Source organism: Micropterus dolomieu, linkage group LG23 (genome assembly GCF_021292245.1).
Source record: "Micropterus dolomieu isolate WLL.071019.BEF.003 ecotype Adirondacks linkage group LG23, ASM2129224v1, whole genome shotgun sequence".
NCBI classification, from domain to species: Eukaryota; Metazoa; Chordata; class Actinopteri; order Centrarchiformes; family Centrarchidae; genus Micropterus; species Micropterus dolomieu.
In genome coordinates this window covers 6,455,844-6,477,336 of record NC_060172.1, presented here as the reverse complement: position 1 = coordinate 6,477,336, position 21,493 = coordinate 6,455,844, and the positions used below count along the sequence as shown (strand labels likewise).

Sequence of the window (21,493 nt, the reverse complement as noted above, 5' to 3'; positions counted from 1 at the left end):
ACAATTATACAATATGTTTGTTTTAGTACACATTTTAGTAGAGCCCGACCAATTTATTGTTCTGCAGATATTATTGGCCGATATGAGCTACTTGCAGATATATCTGCATTGGCGTTTATACCAGCCGAAAATGACTATTAAAAAAGAAATAGTCGGATCCTTCCCTCAGGTCATGTGTGGCATAGTTTGCCCACCAGAGAGAGCTCTGCAGCTCCTCTGTTCAAAATACTGCAGCACCACAGAACAAAACATCAGCTGACCGCAGTCTACCGGAGCTAGGGTGAGGAGCTCCTGGTAGCTCTCACACTCAGTGTTCACGATGAGTTGCTCATACGTCACGTCAATTACATGACTTAAATAATAATGAAAACATTCATACCAGACTTGCTAGCCCTCCCGAATTTCATTGCACTCTCACGGGTCACAGCAGGATGTTTAATGTTACAGTAGGTAGAGTAGAGTGGTGGAGGCTAAGGTTACGCTGACAGACGTGATTGTAGATTCATTTCTGAAATAGTGCGGCACTTCTAGTGAATTGTCCCCTCATTTCTCCCTAGTTCATTACTTCTAAATATTATTAGACATAAATTAGCCACAAAACCAATGCAGTGTTTGTCAGTGGAGGAGCGCTAACATTAATGAACGATTAAACTATATTGTTTAAAGTATTCTAAATATATCTGCGAGCTGCTTCTCTCTAGTTACAGTCGGTGTGTCAGAAATGATTAATCCAGAGGGACTTGTGAATAAATGTGAGCTGTACCACTATGTAACACGGCTTCCTGCCTAACAAAGTTCTCTAACGTGACCACTTCTTTTGAATGTGAAACGTTAGTGTGAAATCTTATTATTATTTATTAAAACTTTAATATATTTTGTTGTACTTTTGTTCAAAGTACTATTTCTAACAATAACAAAGCTTATTTATATACTGCATTATGTCATGGTGTCTTAGTGAGGTCTCAACATAACAAAATTTTAGGGATAATCTTTGTTTATGTCATGCATTTCTTAAAATGAGGGGGGAAAAAAACAAAATCGGCCGATATATCGGCTATCGGATTTAAAAATCGCATATCGGTCGGGCTCTACATTTTAGCCAGTCAGCTGGTGCTTAATTATGTCAACCCATTGATTTTATCCTTAAACTATCACTTTCAAAGTCACCCAAATTTCTTAACATTTAGAAAGACATGCACTATGTGGACAACAGTACCGGGACACCCCTGTCCCAATACTTTTGGCAGGGGCTGTTTTTTCATGGTGTGGTCTTTCTTAAGGGAAATTATGATGCTACAACATGCAATTTTAGACAGCAGTTCTTCTAACAGTTTGTGTTTGGCCCCAGTGCACAAAACCAGCCAGCAAGAAATGGTTTTTTTCCCAGTTTGGTGTAGAAGAACTTGACTGGCCCGCACAGAGCCCTGACCTGGACCCTATCCAACGCCTTAGAGATGAACTAGAACGGAGATTGCGAACCAGGCCCTGGTGTCCCACATCAGCGTCTGACCTCACAAATGCTCTTCTGGATGAACGTGCAGAAATTGCTACAGATAAATTCCAACATCTTGTAGAAAGCCTTCCTAGAAGAGTGGAACCTGTTATAGCGGCAAAGAGGTGACCAACTCCATATTAGTGCCAATGGATTTAAAACTGTATGTTATAAAAGTAATGTGTAGGTGTCCCATATAGTGTGTAGACAATTTTACTCTGTATTAACAGTGTCACATACAGTACATGTCTTGTCTTGCTTCTTCCACCACTTGTTGGACTACACACTGAGTAAAATATTCAGACAGATCATGTTTTCATGACTATTGAACAGAAATGTTGTAAATGTTTTGGGCATCATGTTTCTTTTCCTAGTAGTGCAGGGAGACGTGTTAGTGGAAAATTTGGAGAATTGCTAGAATTTAAAAATGACGCTTTTCCGTTTGTATAGATCAGGGTTTTTGGTTCTGGGCACAACCAAACAGGACTACTTCAATCTTTTCATCTCTTTTTATTTACCTTTTTTCATCTCTCGTTCTGGGACATGATGGCAGGTCCTGACTGATGACTAGCTGACTTTCTACTGAGCAGCTTTGATCATTTTGTCATGTCAGATCAATCAAAACATCAGTGACCAGTGACGGCAGGATGTACAGATGATGGCTTAGTCTGTGTTGCAGTAAAAACGTGATGTCCAGGAGCACAAAGATCTGCTAACAAGACAGTTGATGTTCTTTTTACTGACTGACACAGTGAAAAAAAATAGATTTAGCATCAACAATCATGTACACCACATAACAATATATTAGCAGCATAAGTGATTTAGTGAGTCATCGAAAAATCTGTTGCGTTTTTTGCATCCTCCCATCGCTCATCTTTTCTCCAAACTGTAAACTCTTCTTCCTCCTCCCTCTCCCTTGGATGACACCCTGCATCTGAAAGATAAACCTTAACACAACAAAGCAACATAAAATGCTGGATGTCTGTTTTAATACAAAAAAACAACAACAACACAAAATTTCCAATCAGATCCATCATCATCCAGTGAGAATCACTTGTCTATGGCGATCTACATTTGTGTTGGCATTTACGTTCAGGTAGCACTGTGTGTCAAAGTGTCACCACTTAACTCATCCTTAGAACAAAACATTTCAAACAAGCAATATTTTTGTAATGCCATTGGATTTAAAGGCTGTGGGTTATGTGAGAGAGCCGATAGTGACAAACCATCACCTTAATCTGCAGTTCCCCTCAGATTAACTGAACATCGTTCAGCTCATTGTTGTGGTTAAATGGCCCGAAACTGTTTTGGTCATCTTTCTCATCAGCGCAGTTTCCAGCACCGACGGTACATTACCTGCCCTGCACAAAACGGCAGGCAAAGTTAGAGAGTAGCTGGTGAATAGACTAGAGCTTCTAGCAGCTATAGAGCCAGATATTTCCATCAGGAAAAACAAAGCAAAAAGATACAACTCCAAATTAATGCTAATATCTGCACTCCTGAGTATTCAGTGTTTGTAGTTTTGTAGTTTCTGTATTGTTGTCTGTAAATTGTTGGATGTCAGCCAACTGCCTGAAATGTGGAATGAAAACAAAACTGTTCCACTCTGATTTCAGAACCTGAAACGTGTGGCAGAGGTGTGGATGGACGAATATGCCGAATACGTGTACCAGCGTCGGCCAGAGTACCGCCACCTGTCAGCAGGAGACATGACGTCACAGAAGGAGCTGAGGAACCGCCTCAACTGCAAGAGCTTCAAGTGGTTCATGAGTGAGGTGGCCTGGGATCTGCCCAAACACTACCCACCGGTGGAACCTCCTGCTGCAGCGTGGGGAGAGGTACAGTCAGCTTTCAGACTTAAACACATTACCCATCTCAAGAAAAGCTAAAACAAGAGCAAGATGATTCTACTTACGTGACTGTGGGGGAATTTTTAGGCTTAATTCGGATAACAGGTGTGGTACGGGACTTATACAGGTCATGCTCGGGTCTGTCACAGATCCAGAAGTAGAGGCAAACTCTCCTTAGCAGTAGTTTGTGATACTGTTTCTCTCGAAGTTGCTAAACCAGACAGCTGGATATGGATATTCCCTCGGAGCCAAGGCTGAAAGATATGAGATGTGTGGTGTAAGCCTTCATTCTTAGGTATTTACAGACTAACTGTCTCTGCTTAAAATGCAATACTTGTGACTTGGGTAATGCAGTAGAGTCTAGCTTTCAGTAGGATGGCTACACATATTTAGGCCAGTAAAGAATGACCATACACGGCGTACCAGAGAGATAAATATTGTGTACCAAGAAGGATCCTTCAGATTGCGGTGTTGGCTTGGCATTGTGTTCTCACTCTGAACTCTGATGCTATAATCTCCCCGGCAGTGTTTCAGTAAGCAGTGCCCTGCAAGACATCCTGAGTTTTCCTAAGATCTTCTGAAAATAAGAGTTGACCTGCTGCAAAAAATATTCATAACATGACTTTCACAAACAGCAAAGAGTGAAAATGAAAGATGGTGAGAGACTTTTCTCAACAGTAGGTTTGTCAGATTTGAAACCATGACATCGTGACTACAAGATAATCCACCTTTGACATCTAAGTAGCCACTCCCTCCAGGATTTCGCAGGCTTTTTTTTGTGTTTTTTGCGGCCTAAAATGTCTGATGTGGCAGCAGCTTTTCTGAAAAGTTGTGATGTTTTAGGGTGTTTTCTGATGAAATTGTGGGATTGAATGAAAACTGCATGGTGGAGGTTGTTTTTTTTTTCTAAAATTATAGTGGAATCATGAAACAGTCCTTCCAGGATTTCGCGGCCCTAACCCTTTATATTCAAACCAGCTTACCTTGATTCTTTCAGCACTTGCAATCGACCGGGATGCAGCAGCCTGTGTCATGGTGATTTTATCTAGTCTGATTTCTTCCATTCGTTTCTGCCACTCTGTGCATCAGTCACGATTTCCTTCATGTTCTACCACAATACTGCACGTTTTGAAAAACAGTTTACTTTGGTAAAGAAGATCGGGATACTGTTTCTCACGGTCCTTGTCGGCAAGTGTGAGACGTTGGAATCGCACATGTCTACTGCGACTTGTTAACTAGGAAATGACAAGTCGACATATGACAATGTTTTGCAGGAAACGGCGATGCTTGGTCAAATTTACAGAAAAGTTGCAGTGATTGGTCAAAATTGCAAGTTGCGCTGAATTCACAGGGATTTGTTGAATTTGGGTTAATAGTTGCGATTGCAACACCGCAAAATCCCGCAGGGACACCTGGGGCCTGCACCACGAAGCGAGTTCAACATACCCAGGATATGTTTTCGTTATCTGGCTTAACTAACCCTAACAATCACGATCGGGATAAGCGGTACCACGAAGCTGGTTATCAACTCAGTAAGTCAATCCAGGGTTTCCCAATTCAACCGGGAGCGCGTTCACATAAAAGAGGCGGTGTTAGCAGCAGATGACCAATCACAGACATGAACAAGTCCACTGGCAGCAGAGCGTCATTTTATGAACGAGGATTAAACTGTAACACTACAGAAATACGGCATGGTCTAAGTAGCACACCTGCATCTGACACATGCAGGGAGACAGTGTGAATGTCTAAATGAACAGGCGTAGTCGATAATAATGCGTTCATTTGATGTGTTCTTATGAGCTGTATGAAAATATCAGCCTTATTCTTTCAGCTCAGCTGTGTGTCAGCGTTTCCACATTAAAAGACACGGGCCGTTCCACCTCCCTTTAAAAAAACTTGTCGTCGCTTCAAAAAATGAGATTAATTTATTTAACACACTCAAAAGTGTTCCAAACATTGTTCTAAATTAACTTCATAAAGCAATGACACGAAAAATCCCTTCATGCCATAAAATGTGCTCAAATAGGCTTGTGGTTGAAAGACTGAATCTCAACATTTAGGCTACTGAAAACGTGACCAGTCTCTGTGAGACTGAGACTAAAATTAATAGCCTATGTTCATATTCAAATTTAGTATTTCAATATGCTACCAAACTGCTCATAATATTCAACCTCAAATAAGAAATAGCCCATATAAGAAAAATGAAACCCATTTATTTGAACGGCTGACAGGCTGTGTGAAACAGACTGGGGAGCAAATAAATTATATAATATTAAAATATTATATCACTATAGACTGCTCCGGAGCAGGTTAGCCGTTCAGTATAAGTTACCATGGAGATCTACCCTGGTAAGAAGTGAACCACCTTCGTGGTGCTGAAAATCCAGGGTTAACCCCGAAGTTACCTGGATAAGCTCAAATCCTGCTTCGTGGTACAGGCCCCTGTTCATTTGTGGGGGGTCTTTTGGTTTGTTTTTTCGGTGACAGCCAGTAGTTAAAGTTTATCCTTGAGAGAAACTGCTTCCAGGGCTACGTTTGCTCAACCACATTTAAAATGTGATGTTTTCTTGGTTTATTTATGTATAGTGATTTGGTATGAATCTCAGTTCATGGTAGTACTAGACCAAATGTTGACATTTGATTTATCTTTCTTTTTTATGTTTTACATAAATCGTGATAATAAAAAAGACTTTGTGAGCTGGAAAAGCACAGAAAAACACTGTTGAAAACCAGAACGTACATGATCAAATGTTGAATGAGCTTCAGGCATAATTTTTAATTGTTCATTGCTTTAATTTAAAAAAAATATTGGAAAAGCTATTTCTTAAACTCAAGCAGGTTTTTGCCAGTTGGCTCAAATAATCATATGTCTGTCGTACCAGGCTGCTGTCTGGAAGTTTGGTCAGAGAGGAGAGACTGAGAGCACATTTATTTAATGTGAATCTGATAAATGTGCATGTTATTTACACCCGAAACAAACCAAACTATGGGTAGCCTATAATTTAAAAACTTTTATCTGCCTCAACAATTTTGTGTGTAATGTTCTGTGTGATCATGGTTTTATCAGACTTGTTGTATGAATGATATCTGCTAACAGCTGAATGTTCCCGTTTTTGTTCATGATATTGCCGTTGTGTGTTTGTGTTGTAGATTCGTAGCGTGGGCAGCGGTATGTGTATGGAGAGTAAACACTTTGTATCAGGGAGTCCCATCCGCCTGGAGAGCTGTGTGAAGGGGCGGGGCGAGGTGAGCTGGAGCCACGGGCAGGTGAGCAAAATAAAAATCCTTGTTCAAACTCTTTAAATCCGCCAGAAATGTACAGTTAGACAACTTAACTTTGACCCTAAATGCATTATAACAGAAGCTGTAAGAAAAGTCCCAAGTTGGTCTGGGTCCAAATGATAGTAGGGTGATTTTACATTGGAAAGGGTCTCAGGTCTCTTTGTCAAAGTGTCAGAACACTAATGTTTTTGACTGCGGCTGCTTGTTGATTGGTTGAGCATCATGCTGCTGCCTGTGCTGGTGTTCTGTTTGGGTCTGTTCAGGTCGACCACATTTTAACATAAAGAGGGTTTGTGGTCTTTTCTGGTCCCTTTTAAAATGGTCTCTTGTTAGGATTGGGTTCACAATTTTAGCTCTGGCTGGCTCCTGTTTTATCCACCTAGCGCATCATGCGCTTTTAGAGGAACACTTTGAAAGCTTGGAGTAAAGAAAAGGGTTTACAGGGCAGACTTTGAGAACACTCAACCAGCGCATTACAAGGGGAATTATGATATGTCACCATTGTTGATAGATTGTCTCCTGAGTAATTGTATTTCTTCGGCTAAACACACATTACAGTCAAATTAACTTGCATAAACACACAAACAGCACACATGCGAAATGTGCTGCTTCATTATCCCCGCATTGTTCTAAAGGAGTCGTTTTTTTCCTCACACGTCACACTGAAGGTCTTTAAGCCGAGCTCATAATGCAACCATAATAGATTGAATGTCCCCTTTTGTTTCCACAGTTGAAATACTGTACTTCAGAGCTCCGACAGTTTAGTTGCTTTAATCTGAAAATACATTGTAGTTTAATCTGTGTCACAGTTGCAATCTGTATTCAGCTCCAGCGAGAAAATTATTCCAAATCACAGGAGCCCCTCCAGCAGGGCTTTTTGATTCTGTATTAGAGGAGTGGAGGAACTTATTCAGGAAGTCTTTGTGAGCTGGAGAAGTGACGGCCACTTGGAACGCTGCTGACTGTCGAGATTTAAATGTATTTATTTTTGTTCTAGATAAGAGATCAAAATCAACAATATTGTTTGAGAAATGTGAACTGATCTGTCAAACTGATACAGAAACAAATTTACACAAGTGCATGTGATCAGAAATAAGCTACAACCTATTAGGCTCTATGAAACTAAAAACAAAAGCCTGATTTTACCAGTTACTATGCATCCTGCTCCTCTTCTAGCTTACTTTAAAAAAAATATATACATATATTTCTCTGTTTCAAACAGCAGGAAGAAAAAACAGTCCTGACTGCTGAGTTCACTGTGGTCATTTTATTTTAATGTAACTTTGTGATCAACAGAAACGGAAAATGACAAACAAGTGGATAGAGAGATATTCATTAAGGACATCAATCACAGTGTCATGTGCGTGGTGAATCATCACAATCCAGTTCTAGTTTTTAGATAAATAGATACTGATGATCAGTAAACTTTGTGGAGCTGCTGCAGTTCTTAATGATCCTTGAATATGTTAGTGAATCAATTCAGCACAGTTTTGTGATGTGCCTACAGACTCAAATATAGTCAGATAAAGTGGATGTATTTGTACAGATTTTTTTATTGGTCTGCATACAGCGGTGTGCTCCATTTTTACATGTGTGCAGACACTGAAAGTATAATATCTTCTATGTTAGCTCTGAAGGGAAGCATGGAAGTTCATTCCTTGATGACCTTTGAAATAGAAGCTTGACTAAATAATCCCAACACAAGTTAAATGTAAATGCTCAGTATTTGTATAGCGTCTTTTACACTACATACACACACTGAGCCTGAGTGCTCAAACAGAAACTAACATTCACACACATTCATACACTGAGCCTGAGTGCTCACATTCATACATGGGCAATTCAGGGTTCAGTATCTTGCCCAAGGACACTTGGACACGCAACCAGGGGGAGCTAGGGATTGAACCGTCGACCTTCCGAGCCACAACCGTCCCACTTTCAAACTTTGTTTTATTTATTTTTATCTTAACCTCTTCATCATCTAAGTAATTAATGTTACCTAATGCTTTTAAAGGTTTGTGTAAAACCTTCAAGACTCTTCATTCATATTGTGTTTCTGAATAAATCTGCGATCTACGTGTTTCTTCTTCACTAAGTCACTAAAAATATAAATGATGTCCCTGCTATGATGTTTTCCGCTACAAGATATTTAACCACCATTTGCATGGAAAATAATCCACAACCTACGCAAGTCAAAAAGAACCTTTTAGTTTGATACATTAGATTTGTTGTTTTTATCCACAGAGTCCTCTCTGGTCTGTGATCCTCAGATAAACTCAGAGAGAAACATCTACAGTTACATTCAGTGGATTAATAATAATAGCCAGTAACACAATAGGCAGCCAATAACGAAGAGCGGCCACAACGCTCGGTCAGAGGAACCTTGAGATTTTTAAAATGCTCCTCGACAGTGTTACAAAAAGGAAAATGACATAATTAAAGTTGAGTGCAAGGGTCAAAGCCAGAGACGACGCATAAAGAACACTGTAGGTATTGACAAAATGTTTTTCCTGCTTTTAGAATTTTAAATCTGTATCACTTTGTTTTTTAAATTACAATAATGGATTTAATGGGAGCCCAGACCTTTTAATTGAAATGCACAAAACAGAACATTTAGTGCTTCATGGCTTGATGGAGACAATTAAAGGTAAAAATGTCAAACCTTTAATAATAGCTGCGTCTCCAATTGGTCTGTTTTTGATGAAAAGGTTGAGGTGACTTATCACTGCAAAATGTTTTTTTGTGACATTACAACTGAGATGTTTCCTGCAGGTGTTCACGTTTGGATGGAGAGAGGACGTCCGGGTGGGCGACCCCATGCACACAAAAAAAGTCTGTTTTGATGCCATCTCCCACAACAGCCCCGTCACCCTGTACGACTGTCACGGCATGAAGGGCAACCAGCTGTGGCGCTACAGAAAGGTAAGGCAGAGGAAAGTGTCCACCGGTGTCAAAGCCCAAACTGTAAACACATTATCTCTGTGCGTCAGACTCTCTTTTCTGAACATTTTGTTCTCTCCCTCCCTTCCTCTTTCTGTACAAAACAACAAAGCTCCAAACATAATTGCTATAAAATAAATTACTTCAAGACTACTTAATCATTCTACAAAGTTTTGCATATTTAAACAGCATCTACCCTGAAGCCGATGGATATTCATAGGACCTCATTATGCTGCTGTTATGCATAATGTCACAAACAAGCTTGTTTGCAGCAGTAAACACTAATACAGCAAACTAAGTTAAAACACATCACTAAAATTAGAATCTCAATGCAATGGAGGAGGTCCTAACATGACAAAGCATTTCTTGTTGCATTGTAAAGAAATGCAGTACATTACATGTCCCCAGCTCTACTCATAATGTTGTGTGTACAGTGAACACTCATCTCCCAACACACCAATGTACGTCTTTGTTACTAAACATTCCTCTGTTCTGAAAGTAAAATATTTATTGGAAATGTTATAAGATGCATACTGTATAAAGTAAAAAAGGATAGTTTCCAGTCATGCTGTTTATGTGTTGCAGACTTGTATTGCCCTCTGTAACCGCAGGGCTAGTCCTTTGTAGTTGGTGAAATGTTCTCTGCTATGGTCTAAGTGGTTCCTTTTTTTTAAATCTTTTTTTCTAATTTTAAAACTGGTTATAAATATGTTAACAACTCTAGAACACATCCTCAGCTTGAATGTTTATTCTTGCATTTAAGAAATAGCAGTTTATCAGAACGCAAGGAAACATTTATTTTATTTATTTATGTATTTAGTCGATACGAAGCTAACATGAGAGGACGAGACCGTCCCAGAGCAGCACAGCAGCTCCACACCGCTCTCCAGCTGCTATAGCTAACATCACAACAACAGCATGTCTTAGCACACTATAAAGTAAGCTTTATGTCCGTGAGCAAGTCATTAAACGTCACCTGACTGACACACACTGCTGGATAGTGTCGTGTTGCTCGTCTGTTATATTTAATGCAATTTCTTCTCTGCAACAACGGTTGTTCTGACGAAATATGCCGCCTTGTCGAAAAATGCTACCGTAGCACAAATCGATAGCAGAGTCTATCGAGTCGCTCTGCCCTATCGAAAAATGCTACCTTATGCGTTCCCATTTCCAATCCCATAAAGGTGTAACTCTCACAATATGTCTGAAGGTTCTCCGTCATCCAGGTCATAGTTGAACTCAACCTTTGTTGGCTCTCACAGTATTATGACATCTTCTGTTTTTGGATTATATTATAACATCATTTCAGGGGTAGCGTATTCTGACTAATATCCCCTATCAAATAATGCTCCCACTACAGAATCATTTTATATTGCACCACTGCTCACTCCATATGTACTGTCAGGAGATGGGGAGCATGTTGAAATACTATATTATGCCAACTTTATTTAAGATATCAGGGGTAGCGTATTCTGATAGACTACTAATTATTTTATTTTTGACTTGCTGACGATCACCCACTATCTCGACGGCATGCCCAACAGCAACAGCGTGGAAACAGACCACACTTGTGGGTCATGTGCATGCGCAGAACCACTAGATAGCACATCTCGATAGGTAGCATAAATCGACAGAACACAGGCACGTGAAGTTTGTTTCAAGTTGGATATTTGTTTTACGTTGGACAATCGATAGATGTCAAATTCCAACTTAAAGCGAACGTTACCGCAGTGCATAGCGCCATTCCCTCACCAAAATACTACAGTAAAGTGTGGTATTTGAGAGACAATGAAATAAACGATTGACGTTTTTCCATCGTCATATTGCACAGCCCTAGTCATCATTAAGCTAACTAAGATTTGTAGAAAACGGCAACTGCAAAACCACCATTTTGAGCTTAAATAGGGAATTTTAATTTGAAATAAGTTTTCATTCTTTTGACAATCCTTTTTTGTTTCTCCCTTCAGGACAAGAGTCTGTATCACCCCGTCAGTAACAGCTGTATAGACAGCAACCCGACCGAGCGGAGAATCTTCATGAAAACGTGTGACCCCTCCTCCCCCAGCCAGCAGTGGCTGTTTGAGAGAACCAACGCCACCGTGCTGGAGCACTTCAACCGGGGCACCAACTGACTCCCTGCAGCATCCACAAAAACCAGACTCCCGATGCATGTAGTGGATCTGCTGCTGATGCTGTGAAGTGCGGTTTTACATTTACTCTGGCTCCCCGTTTACCTGGCGCTGAGGTGATAGCTGTTTCTCTTTGGGATGCTCAGAGTGAGGCAGGATGGGACACCGTGGGGGAAGTTTGTTAAACACACGAGTTAGAGGAAAGACGGAGTTGAGGTCTGATTGATGGGATTGTGTTGTGACTTTGTGTGCGAGATGTTTTTGTTCCATCACAGCGTCTCTGTGGCGGTGGGTCTGTCTCACTTCCTGATTTTGCTGTTGATTGATTATCTGGCTTTTCTGTCCTCTTTTCTCATTCCTTTTGTCTATTTCAAATTTCCTCTGCTTTATCTATTGCCTTTCTTTACTTCGCCTCCCCGTCTGCCTTCATCCTCTGTCTCCATCTCTTCCCCCCCCCCCATCTCTCCTGGTCCTCCTCTGCCTGCACGTCTGTCTCTATCTACCTGCATGACTGCATCCTTGCCCACCTTCTCCATTCTCCATCTCAAATCCCCTTATGTCTCTTCAGCTCTGACAACCTCCCTGGGGGGGCTCCTGCTGAGCCAAAGTCATCCTGACACCTGGGTGAAGTCAGGCAGAACCACTCTGAAAATCACCTGGTGAATTGATTCTCCTTTACAACCCTCATCCACCCTCTGTTCCCTTCCTCATCCCTCTTCCCTCGTGTGCTGACCCCCCCGGCTTGTAGTTTCTCCTCGTCTGCTCTCCTCCTGTCTGTGGCCAATGTCGGCAGAGCTGCTATGAATGTAGCAGGTGGAAGTTGATAAAAAGTGTAAGGGAAGGAAACAGCAACCTTTGTCGTGCCCCTGCTCCTTTTTCCTCACTGTATTTATTGATGAGTCGTCCGCAGGTTTGTCACTGTGCCACGTTCTTCTTGTATTCCTCAGAGGAGAACGCTGTCTAACGCCAGCTTTTGTTCGGGCCAACTCTTGCTGGCTAAGGGCTTGTTTTTTGTTGTTATGGTGTTGGTGTTGGTGGTGGTGGGCACAAGAAATGCTGTCACACCTCTTAGAGTCTTCTCCTGCTTTCTGCACGCCCCTCGCTGCTCCCCACCTGCCTCTGCCAATCAGCCGTCGGAACGACCTTGTCACAGATGGCTGAGCCATGGGGTCACGGCGCAAAGTAGCAGGCAGGACCGCTAATGGACGCCTGCCTGCCTGCCTGGCTGGATGACTAGCTATGTGACTGGCAGGCCAGCTGATTCACAGCAGGGCCGTCTGATTGGCTGACTACCGAGCTGACACATCACTTTAGCTAACTGTGTCAGCAGGAGGAGAGACGAACAGGGGAATTACTCTGGGTAGGCTTGCCGAGGTAGCTCTGAGATTGAGACAAACGTGGGAGTTTTAAATGCATTAAGCACTTGTGTAATGATAAACTTGAATGAAATCTTAGTGCCTTGTTAGAAGAGGACTAGATGTAGGTGTGTGTTATTTCCAGAAAGTGTGTGTGGTCCAAAATATCCATAGCAGCCCAGGGGACAATTCACTCAATTCATGAAGTGACTTTTCTTGAAAACTGAGAATCTTTTCATCAAAAGAAATCTCCTGAGTCTCATTTGGAATTGAACATGAATAGACCTCGGCTTTGGTGCACGAACATCGAAGGCACCACATCGAACACACGTAATGCTGGCTGTGGATAAAGCATTAGAGACTTTTGTTCCCATCATATTTTCCTCCAGCCTTGAAAAGTTCACCTTAGCCCTAAGAAGACCTCTGTTCTATTTTAATCATGGCGTGATGCTGTTATGTTGTTTTTCCCACCTGTTCAATCCAAAGTACTTTTATGGGAAAGGGAATTGTTGTTGTTTACCACTTTTTTTGAATCCCTTTTGTTTTTAATGAAATGTTCTTCCACCTTTTGTTTTGATCCTGTCAGCTGATGATGATTTTTGTTTGCTTGACGTGACGTTCTGGTCTGTCGCCCGCATCATTCTCTAATCCGATTATGTGAAGCAGAACAATGTACAGTTTGTGCCATTTTAATCATCAGTCCCAGGTACTGGGCTCAGTTAGATTTACAGTCAGTTATAGACCAAAACACAAAGCAATTTGCTCAACATATCTTAGTCGAGGTACTTTTAACCAACAATTAGTTTGTGCTTGGACACATTCGTTTGTGTAGATTAGATTGAACCATTTTCAGATGAAAATAATTAATATGGAAGAAAAACACATAAAGAAAGAAAGAAGTTGCTAAATAAATCTGGATAGACGTTGCAAAAACATCCATCTATAAACAGTTTTTCAGCCAAGACATTTTGCATTGTAAAATCATAAATTCTTCACATTCATAACTTTACCTGGAAAACAAAGCAGCAGCTGTGCTGATGTTTATATTTTTATTATTTCCACCAATACAATCAGTTCCCTAAATAGGCACCTATACAGCTGAGCACCAGGAGAAATATTAGCTTGCCAAGCATAATCCTTCATTCATCTATTCAAACTAGAAGATTATATATATATATATATCTCTTACTCTTCTTTGAGAATTCCTCCTCTACTAAAGCAACATTCGGTACATGTTCGTTTTGTAGGTGTATACAGTACTTGGTATTTAACCACAACACTGAAGAACTTGAACAGTCGATGTTGGAATTAATCTGGACTCATGTCCTCAAGGTGCCACCCCCACCCCTGTTAGATTGAAGGCTGAGCTCTGTTGGTCATTTTCATGGACTTAGAAATTGGCTCAACCATCATTCAATGTGTTAATAGTAGTCATAATTATCCTCAGATATTTCAGTCAAGTTACCATAAGATTTTTCCTCTGTGCCAGAGGAGGCATCAGATGTTGCCATGTTTTCTAGACTTAATTATAGTCTGGCAGCCCATGCATCATGTATGTCATGTAATCTGTGATTTGGACAACAAATGACAGTCTCATTTATTTTTATTTGTGTTTGAAAATCCATCAGTCCCCATTTTATTAAATTTACTCACCTTTTTTACTGTGTGAAAAATGACAAACTCCTGACGTTGCACTCCTGATAGAAGAACAGAGTTTTAAATTTACTTCAGGGTTTTTCCCCCCCCCCCCTAAGGATTAAGATGAATACTGTACTGACAAAGTTGTGTAGAGATCTGGATACACAAGGCCACATTCTGGGCTGAAATTAGACACTGGTTCAAATATAAAGAGTTGTTTTTTGTTACTGTACAATCTGTTGAGAGAGATAGTCATCTTAGACGTCGCTCTTCTTGTTTTTCCTTTTCCCACATCTGTCCTGCAGAACAGTTTGATGACAGTGTAGTAACAGTGTTTCACAAATAACTTCATTCCTGTTGGTTTGACCTTCATTTAAAGGGAGGTCGATTCTTACACATACCATAATAAGCAGCTGAAACACCGTGATTATGATTATATAACTAATAACATCTACTAAAACCTGCACATGTGCTGTGAAGTTCAGTCTCAGCTCTCTCATCAGTCTCGTTTCCAGCAGCAGCGTGCAGCCGTCTCACCCAATAAGATCAGTTAAACCCACTGTGTGCTACATGGCTGGCACCAAAGAGCAGACAGGCAAAATCGGTGATATTTAGCTAGTTCTCTAAGTAGTATTTTGTACACAGTATATACCTTTGGACAAGCTCTGGTTCACAACTAACACTTGGCTTTTTGACAGTATGGCCACCTTGGTAATTACTTAATTCTACAGCTCTCAGCTCCTCCAGCTGGTGTTCAGTCAGTTTAGCTCACTTTATTTGAGCCTCGGTTTGAATTGACAAGAGCAGATGATGATAATTAATTGTTCTGTGGGACAGATCCAGGGGATCTAAAGAAAACTAGATGATGTCAAACTGTTTATTAATTTACAGGACCAAAGTGTAACATGGGTTGAGTTAAGAGTCTTAACGGTGACAGTGCACTTTATTCCAGCTTTTATCAACTGCAGAAAAGTAAAAACCCTTTTTACTGTGTATCCACTACATGAAATTATCCTAGAACTGTATTTTTATGCCATTAAATAGTCCATCAATCATCACTATAGAAACACTCTTCCACAGTTTATGGGGTTAGGCCATTGTATGTGCTGCCCTTTTTTGTTGTGATACAAAATACTTTTTTAAAAGTGGTGATAAAAAGTGGTCAGACTGAAATTCGTTGAGCAATGTAAAGAAAAATCATTTTATAAGAGCAAAGGTTTTTAATGTCATCGGCCAGTCACACAATGACGTGTACATGTGTGTGAATTTTGATGTGTAGGGAAGTGTACATTTTGTATCTCATTAAAAAATATCCAATATTTTTTTCTACTGACATTGCAACTGTAAAAGTGTATTTAGATATTTAACAAACTGTACAATTAAACTGGAATTGTATGATATTTTTGCTGAAATTGTAAAATAAAAAAGGTTTCTATATTTGGATGAAAACCCGTTTGTCTCTGTACATTAAATACAACTATGAATACAACAATGAATACATGCCTCCATGTAGGAAGAGTGACAACTAAAAGAAAAGTTCCTCCTATTCCTATTTCAAACCCAAATGAGCAGGTACATGTGTCCTGTTTCTCATCTTTCAAATAAGCAAAGAAATTACTGTTGTGGTTACAGTCATGTCTTTTCTAAGCACTTGTCACCGCTCACTAACTGCTGCCCGACAGCCCTCTACATTTTTTAACCTTGGCCAAGATTGAAGAAGAAAGAGAAATCAATAGACTATGCGGGTGGGAGTAAACCTGTCGCTTCATGTGTTTACACATAAGCAAGCCAGCAATTAACAGCAACCAGAATATAAAATAAAATTTCTCCTTTTGCCTTTATATCTTGTCACGTTCATGCTTTATTGCGGCCCATTTTGCTTGTTGACAGCAACTAAATATTTTAGAGCTGAAATTGCAGACTGACCAATCACAGACTTTCTGAAAACTAAATATTGTTCACGATGTGTATTTAAGCATCAATTTACATGTATTTTCAGGCTTTTTAAAATTCTCATTTATTTCACTATGAGGATCATACGCGTTGGAGCCTCAGTTTTAAAATGATTCAGAAACAGAATCAACTTTCCTGCAAACATGATCAGTGGTGGAATAAAATGGATATGTAATGCAGACATAGCTGAGTGATTTTTAGGAATTATTCTGTAGCTCATAATCTTTGGGTAAATGATGTGTTCCCTGCTCTGAATTGCCTACCAGCAGTTTGCAAAATCAACGTAAAACACCCAACAAAGCAACGTCAAACTTATTTTTGTAGACCGTCAGTAGTTTGACTTGTTACCAAGGGTGGAAGTAACGAATTGCATTTACTCTAAATTTAACTGTACATTTTGGAGTATTTTTTAAAATGAGTCATTTTATTTACTTGCATCCATGACCGCGCAAGACAGGTCACCTGAAAAATGAAGATAAAACTGTGACACTTCTAACTGAGATGGCAACGGTGGCAACCATTAGATCTGCTGAACATCAGCATGTTAGCAATGGCATTAGCTTACTGACATTACCATTTAACAGCGCCCAAGTACAGCTACACAGAGCCAATAGGGTTGCTGTAGACTCACACAAACACAATGGCTTTGTAGGTGGGATGTGTGTCTGTCTTTATGGACTTCTGCTCTGTTTTTTACGTAAATAGGCTGACACTTCCAGAACACTGGATGGAGCTTGTGTACATCTCATGGTTGCCCGTTGTGGCCCTTCGGAACAGCTATACGTCACTTCAAATGTGTACAGAGAACTTAGTAAAGTCACTATAGTGTAAACAATCGAAGTAAAATTGGATAACTTCACAGATGTCACCAAACTTCACAAATCTCATTAATCTGATGAAATCCCTGTAGGTTTTCTCATCTTAACTTTTCCAACAGAACATTTGCTGGAGCTTTTATAATCTGTGTGAGGCAGCGACCCTTCACAGCAGATATGACAGAGCACCAGGTGGAAAGAGAGGCTGCTCATTCCAGCCGTGATCGTCTCTTCTAAATAACTTCGGCGTGGACGTCTGCTGCCCAGAGCTTTCTAATTTCCTCCCCTTGTCACTTCTTGTTGTAGGTTTTGTATTACTTTAATCGCTTCTGTGACTGATGGTGCAAAAACACACTTTCCTCAAACGTTAATCCCATAATCATTTCCCCTGGCAACCCGCTAACTCTGATAGCTTTCAGGTTTCAGTGATTTATTCGTGGCTGGAGTGATATTGCTTTTGCAAGTCGGCCCATTTCTCTCGGTCTCCTGGGACGTCACATAATGCGCAACTTGTAACAGTGGCTCTGAAAGAGGGAGAATATTTTGGTTTGGTACACTGTGAGAACACTTGTAGCCTAGATGTAATGGGAGCTTTCACATAATTACACAATCACAGTAAATTGAGAACAGTTTAGCAGTAAAATGCTAATTTGTATTTTTTTAGGTTTTTATTTATTGTATTATTGTTGAAACCATGGATTTACATTTCTCATTGTGTGCAAACTAAACCTATGTTATCTGCATAACAGTTTTCCCATTCATATTTATTTCCAGTTAATTAGCAAATAATCAGCGTTCCCTCAGACTCATGAGCTGTAACTGGGACAGAGATCAGGCTATTACATTAGCACAGTGTTCCACTGAAGATATCCATTAAGTTTCTTTATTGGGCTCAGCACCATTATAAAAAGAAAAAAGCAATCCAATTGTCTCCCATGATTCACTACACCCCACTACCCACCTACCCTCTGAGCCCACAGCGCCCTCCAATTATGCAGCAAAACAGAAAGACGTTTTAATGACAGTTGTCACAGCTTTGGTTGCACACATTTCCAGAGGGCAGGGCACAGTTTACCAGATTCAGAAAAAAATGTTTTATTTAAAACAATCTAAGAGTAGATCTAATGGCAGAGGGACAATGGGCTGTCCTTATACCTCAGCCTGTAATGTATTAAATGAACCTGCAGAGCTACACAGTTATACAGCTCCAGAGGTCTGTGACAAGAAAATATTGGGTTAATGGAATCACAATATGCTCATAGGAAAATTAACATTTCAACAGTTCAGCAGGCAACTATCATCATAACTGCTGTTTTTTATGGACTGCAGCAAACATGAAGAAAAGGCAGACAACCTCAGTGTGAGATTAAATAAAAGAAACCACACAAAGATAATTAAAAGAAAGTATGAAATAATTTATTTTGTTTATTATTTTTTTCTCATTCCTCTCCCTTCTTCTTCTTCTTCTTCTCCTCACTCACTCACTCAGCTATCAGCCCTCTGCTCCACAGCCTTGTTATCTTGGTCTTGGGTCAGTGAAGGATAATACAACCCCAGTCTGAGAGATAACACATCACTGACCAAACCTCGCTTCAAAAACAAACTAACAAGCTCCACAGGCAGGCAGACAGACAGACAGAGAGGTCAGTCCATGAAATTCAAAACGACACCGAGCTCGAGCCCAAGCGGCACCATCATCATCGATTGTGAAAGCAGCTGTGGAGAGAAAACAGAAGCACAACATCGCCGTCACTTTTTTCCCCTTTTAACTTCAGCCAAGGAAGTTGTGTTCTACTTCTCTGCAACTCAGACACCAATTAAAAACAAATGGAGGACGATGATGCTGCATACGAGCACTAGTCCACACTGTTGGATCCATTCATTGTGCTCTGCTTAGACTGCTGACATCTGCGTTCACATCCCCATAACACACATGTTTTGGTGACATTTCATGAAGTGCTCTTTCATGTTAATGTTAATATTTCCCACATGCAGAAGAGTTTTAATAGCTTCATAATACTAGGCCAAAATTTTTCTCTCTGTGCAATCCTCAACGGGCTTTAGTTAAAGCTGAACTAATCAGTATTTTTATATTTTAAATGTGTCAAATTCATCTCTTAAGAGCAACACATTTCAGATAATAATCACCCAACTCTACAGTTCCTCTTAACTCTACAGCTTTTCATTGTTGTTTTACAGCCCACAATGTAATTGTTTTGATTCACTCTCACGGCTCTTATCAACCCCTTTTTCCTACGGAAGCAGGCGTCTGTTTTCAGCCAAAAAAACTCTGATAAACCCATTGTTCACTACTGCCCAGCACCAAACAGCAGACAGACACGGTTAGCAATTAGCTGGTGAAAACAGTGGAGCATAGCAGCAGCTAAAGAGCCACATATTTCCCACAGGAGTTGGCATGAAGCAACACAGAGCTGAAGGGAGAACAAATTTTGGACTTGCACTTGCCAGGTAGTCAGAAATTCAACTCCAATTGAATGCTAATGCTGCTGTATCTGCTGGAAGTGGAAATAGGGAATGTTGTTCACTAGTACAACATTGTAAGGTGACAATATGTCTGTGTTGTGTTTACGGATTGTTGCTCAGTTCCCAAGCGGCCAAGAAAAACAAAACAAGGCAGGTTTAAAGGCCATACGGTATGTTGTCTGGGAATATGCATCACTAAGGCACAAAGTTCAATAACCAATCATATTTCTATAAACAGTCAAGCTGAGGCTTTGGCGGGCCCCTGGGATCTGGAGCTTGAGGACAGTTTTCTGTTTTTCCTGGTTGGTAATCAAGCCTTGTGTATATACACTGAACAAAATTATAAACGCAACACTGTTGTTTTTGCCCCCATTCATCATGAGCTGAACTCAAAGATCTAAGACTTTCTCTATGTACACAAAAGGCACAGTTGTGGTAACTTCAACAAACTGCTGTCAGGTCGAGACCCCGATGAGGACAACGAGCATGCAGATGAGCTTCCCTGAGACGGTTCCTGACAGTTTGTGAAGAAATTCTTTGGTTATGCAATCCAATTGTTACATTAGAGGAGGTGGAGGTGAAGATGCTGGATGTGGGGGTCCTGGGCCGGTGTGGTTACACGTGGTCTGTGGTTGTGAGGCCGGTTGGATGTACTGCCAAATTCTCTGAAACACCTTTGGAGAAATGAACATTCAATTCATGTGCAACAGCTCTGGTGGACATTCCTTCAGTCAGCATGCTAATTGCACGTTCCCTCAAAACTTTCGACATCTGTGGCATTATGCTGTGTGATGGAACTGCACCTTTTATTGTGGCCAGCCTAAGGCCTTTTTATTGTGGCCAGCCTAAGGCACACTTGTGCAATACCCATGCAGTCTTATCAGCACCTTTTGTGTACATAGAGAAAGTCTTAGATCTTTGAGTTCAGCTCATGATGAATGGGGGCAAAAACAAAAGCGTTGCGTTTATAATTTTGTTCTCTCAAATGATCTCTAACACGGTAGTGTCGGTGAACAACAAAGTGAGTTTTATCTCCTTGAGTTGATTAAATAAATGTCAGAACATTTATTTTTAGAATTGTTAAACATTCTGATAACTGATACAGAATAGATTTTTTCCCCCAGCTGGTTCTCATTGATGAATGGGGTCCACTGTGATTCTCATGCTGAGGTCATTGTGTCTGTGCTGTAGCAGGGATACACAGAGCAGGATGAGTCTCCAGTGATTTTGCATTGATTCTTCCCGTGCTAGAACTGCAGATATGTAGAGAAATTACATCCATCATTGTCCTGGTTGTTTAAAGTTGCAGAGTGGAGATAAAGTTTTAGGTGGCGGTGTGAGAGCATTATTGTGTTTGAGTCTTGATGTGAACACCAAGCTGAGTCTGGTGAAACGAGCATGACGTCTACATATGCTCATGACTTGAGAAGTGAGTAATCCTTTTCCCCGGCATGAAAGGATTACGAGGAGACACGACTAGAAACAGGAAGTAGTTTGACATTTAAATAGTGCCTGGAAAGTAAGAGGATGGAGATTTACTGTTAGAGCAGCTTCA

At 40.4% G+C, this 21,493-nt stretch overlaps 1 protein-coding gene across 1 annotated transcript in view; it reads left to right on the top strand.

The window, feature by feature from the left end:
• Nucleotides 1–16,135, top strand: part of LOC123962925 (polypeptide N-acetylgalactosaminyltransferase 10) — a 369,356-nt gene extending 353,221 nt beyond the window's left edge. The window contains exons 9-12 of the mRNA XM_046039428.1: nt 3,109–3,330; nt 6,493–6,609; nt 9,397–9,546; nt 11,532–16,135. Coding sequence (XP_045895384.1) covers nt 3,109–3,330; nt 6,493–6,609; nt 9,397–9,546; nt 11,532–11,696 — 654 coding nt within the window. The 3' untranslated portion in view covers nt 11,697–16,135. The remainder of the gene's footprint in view (nt 1–3,108; nt 3,331–6,492; nt 6,610–9,396; nt 9,547–11,531) is intronic.
• The last annotated feature ends 5,358 nt before the right edge of the window (nt 16,136–21,493 follow it).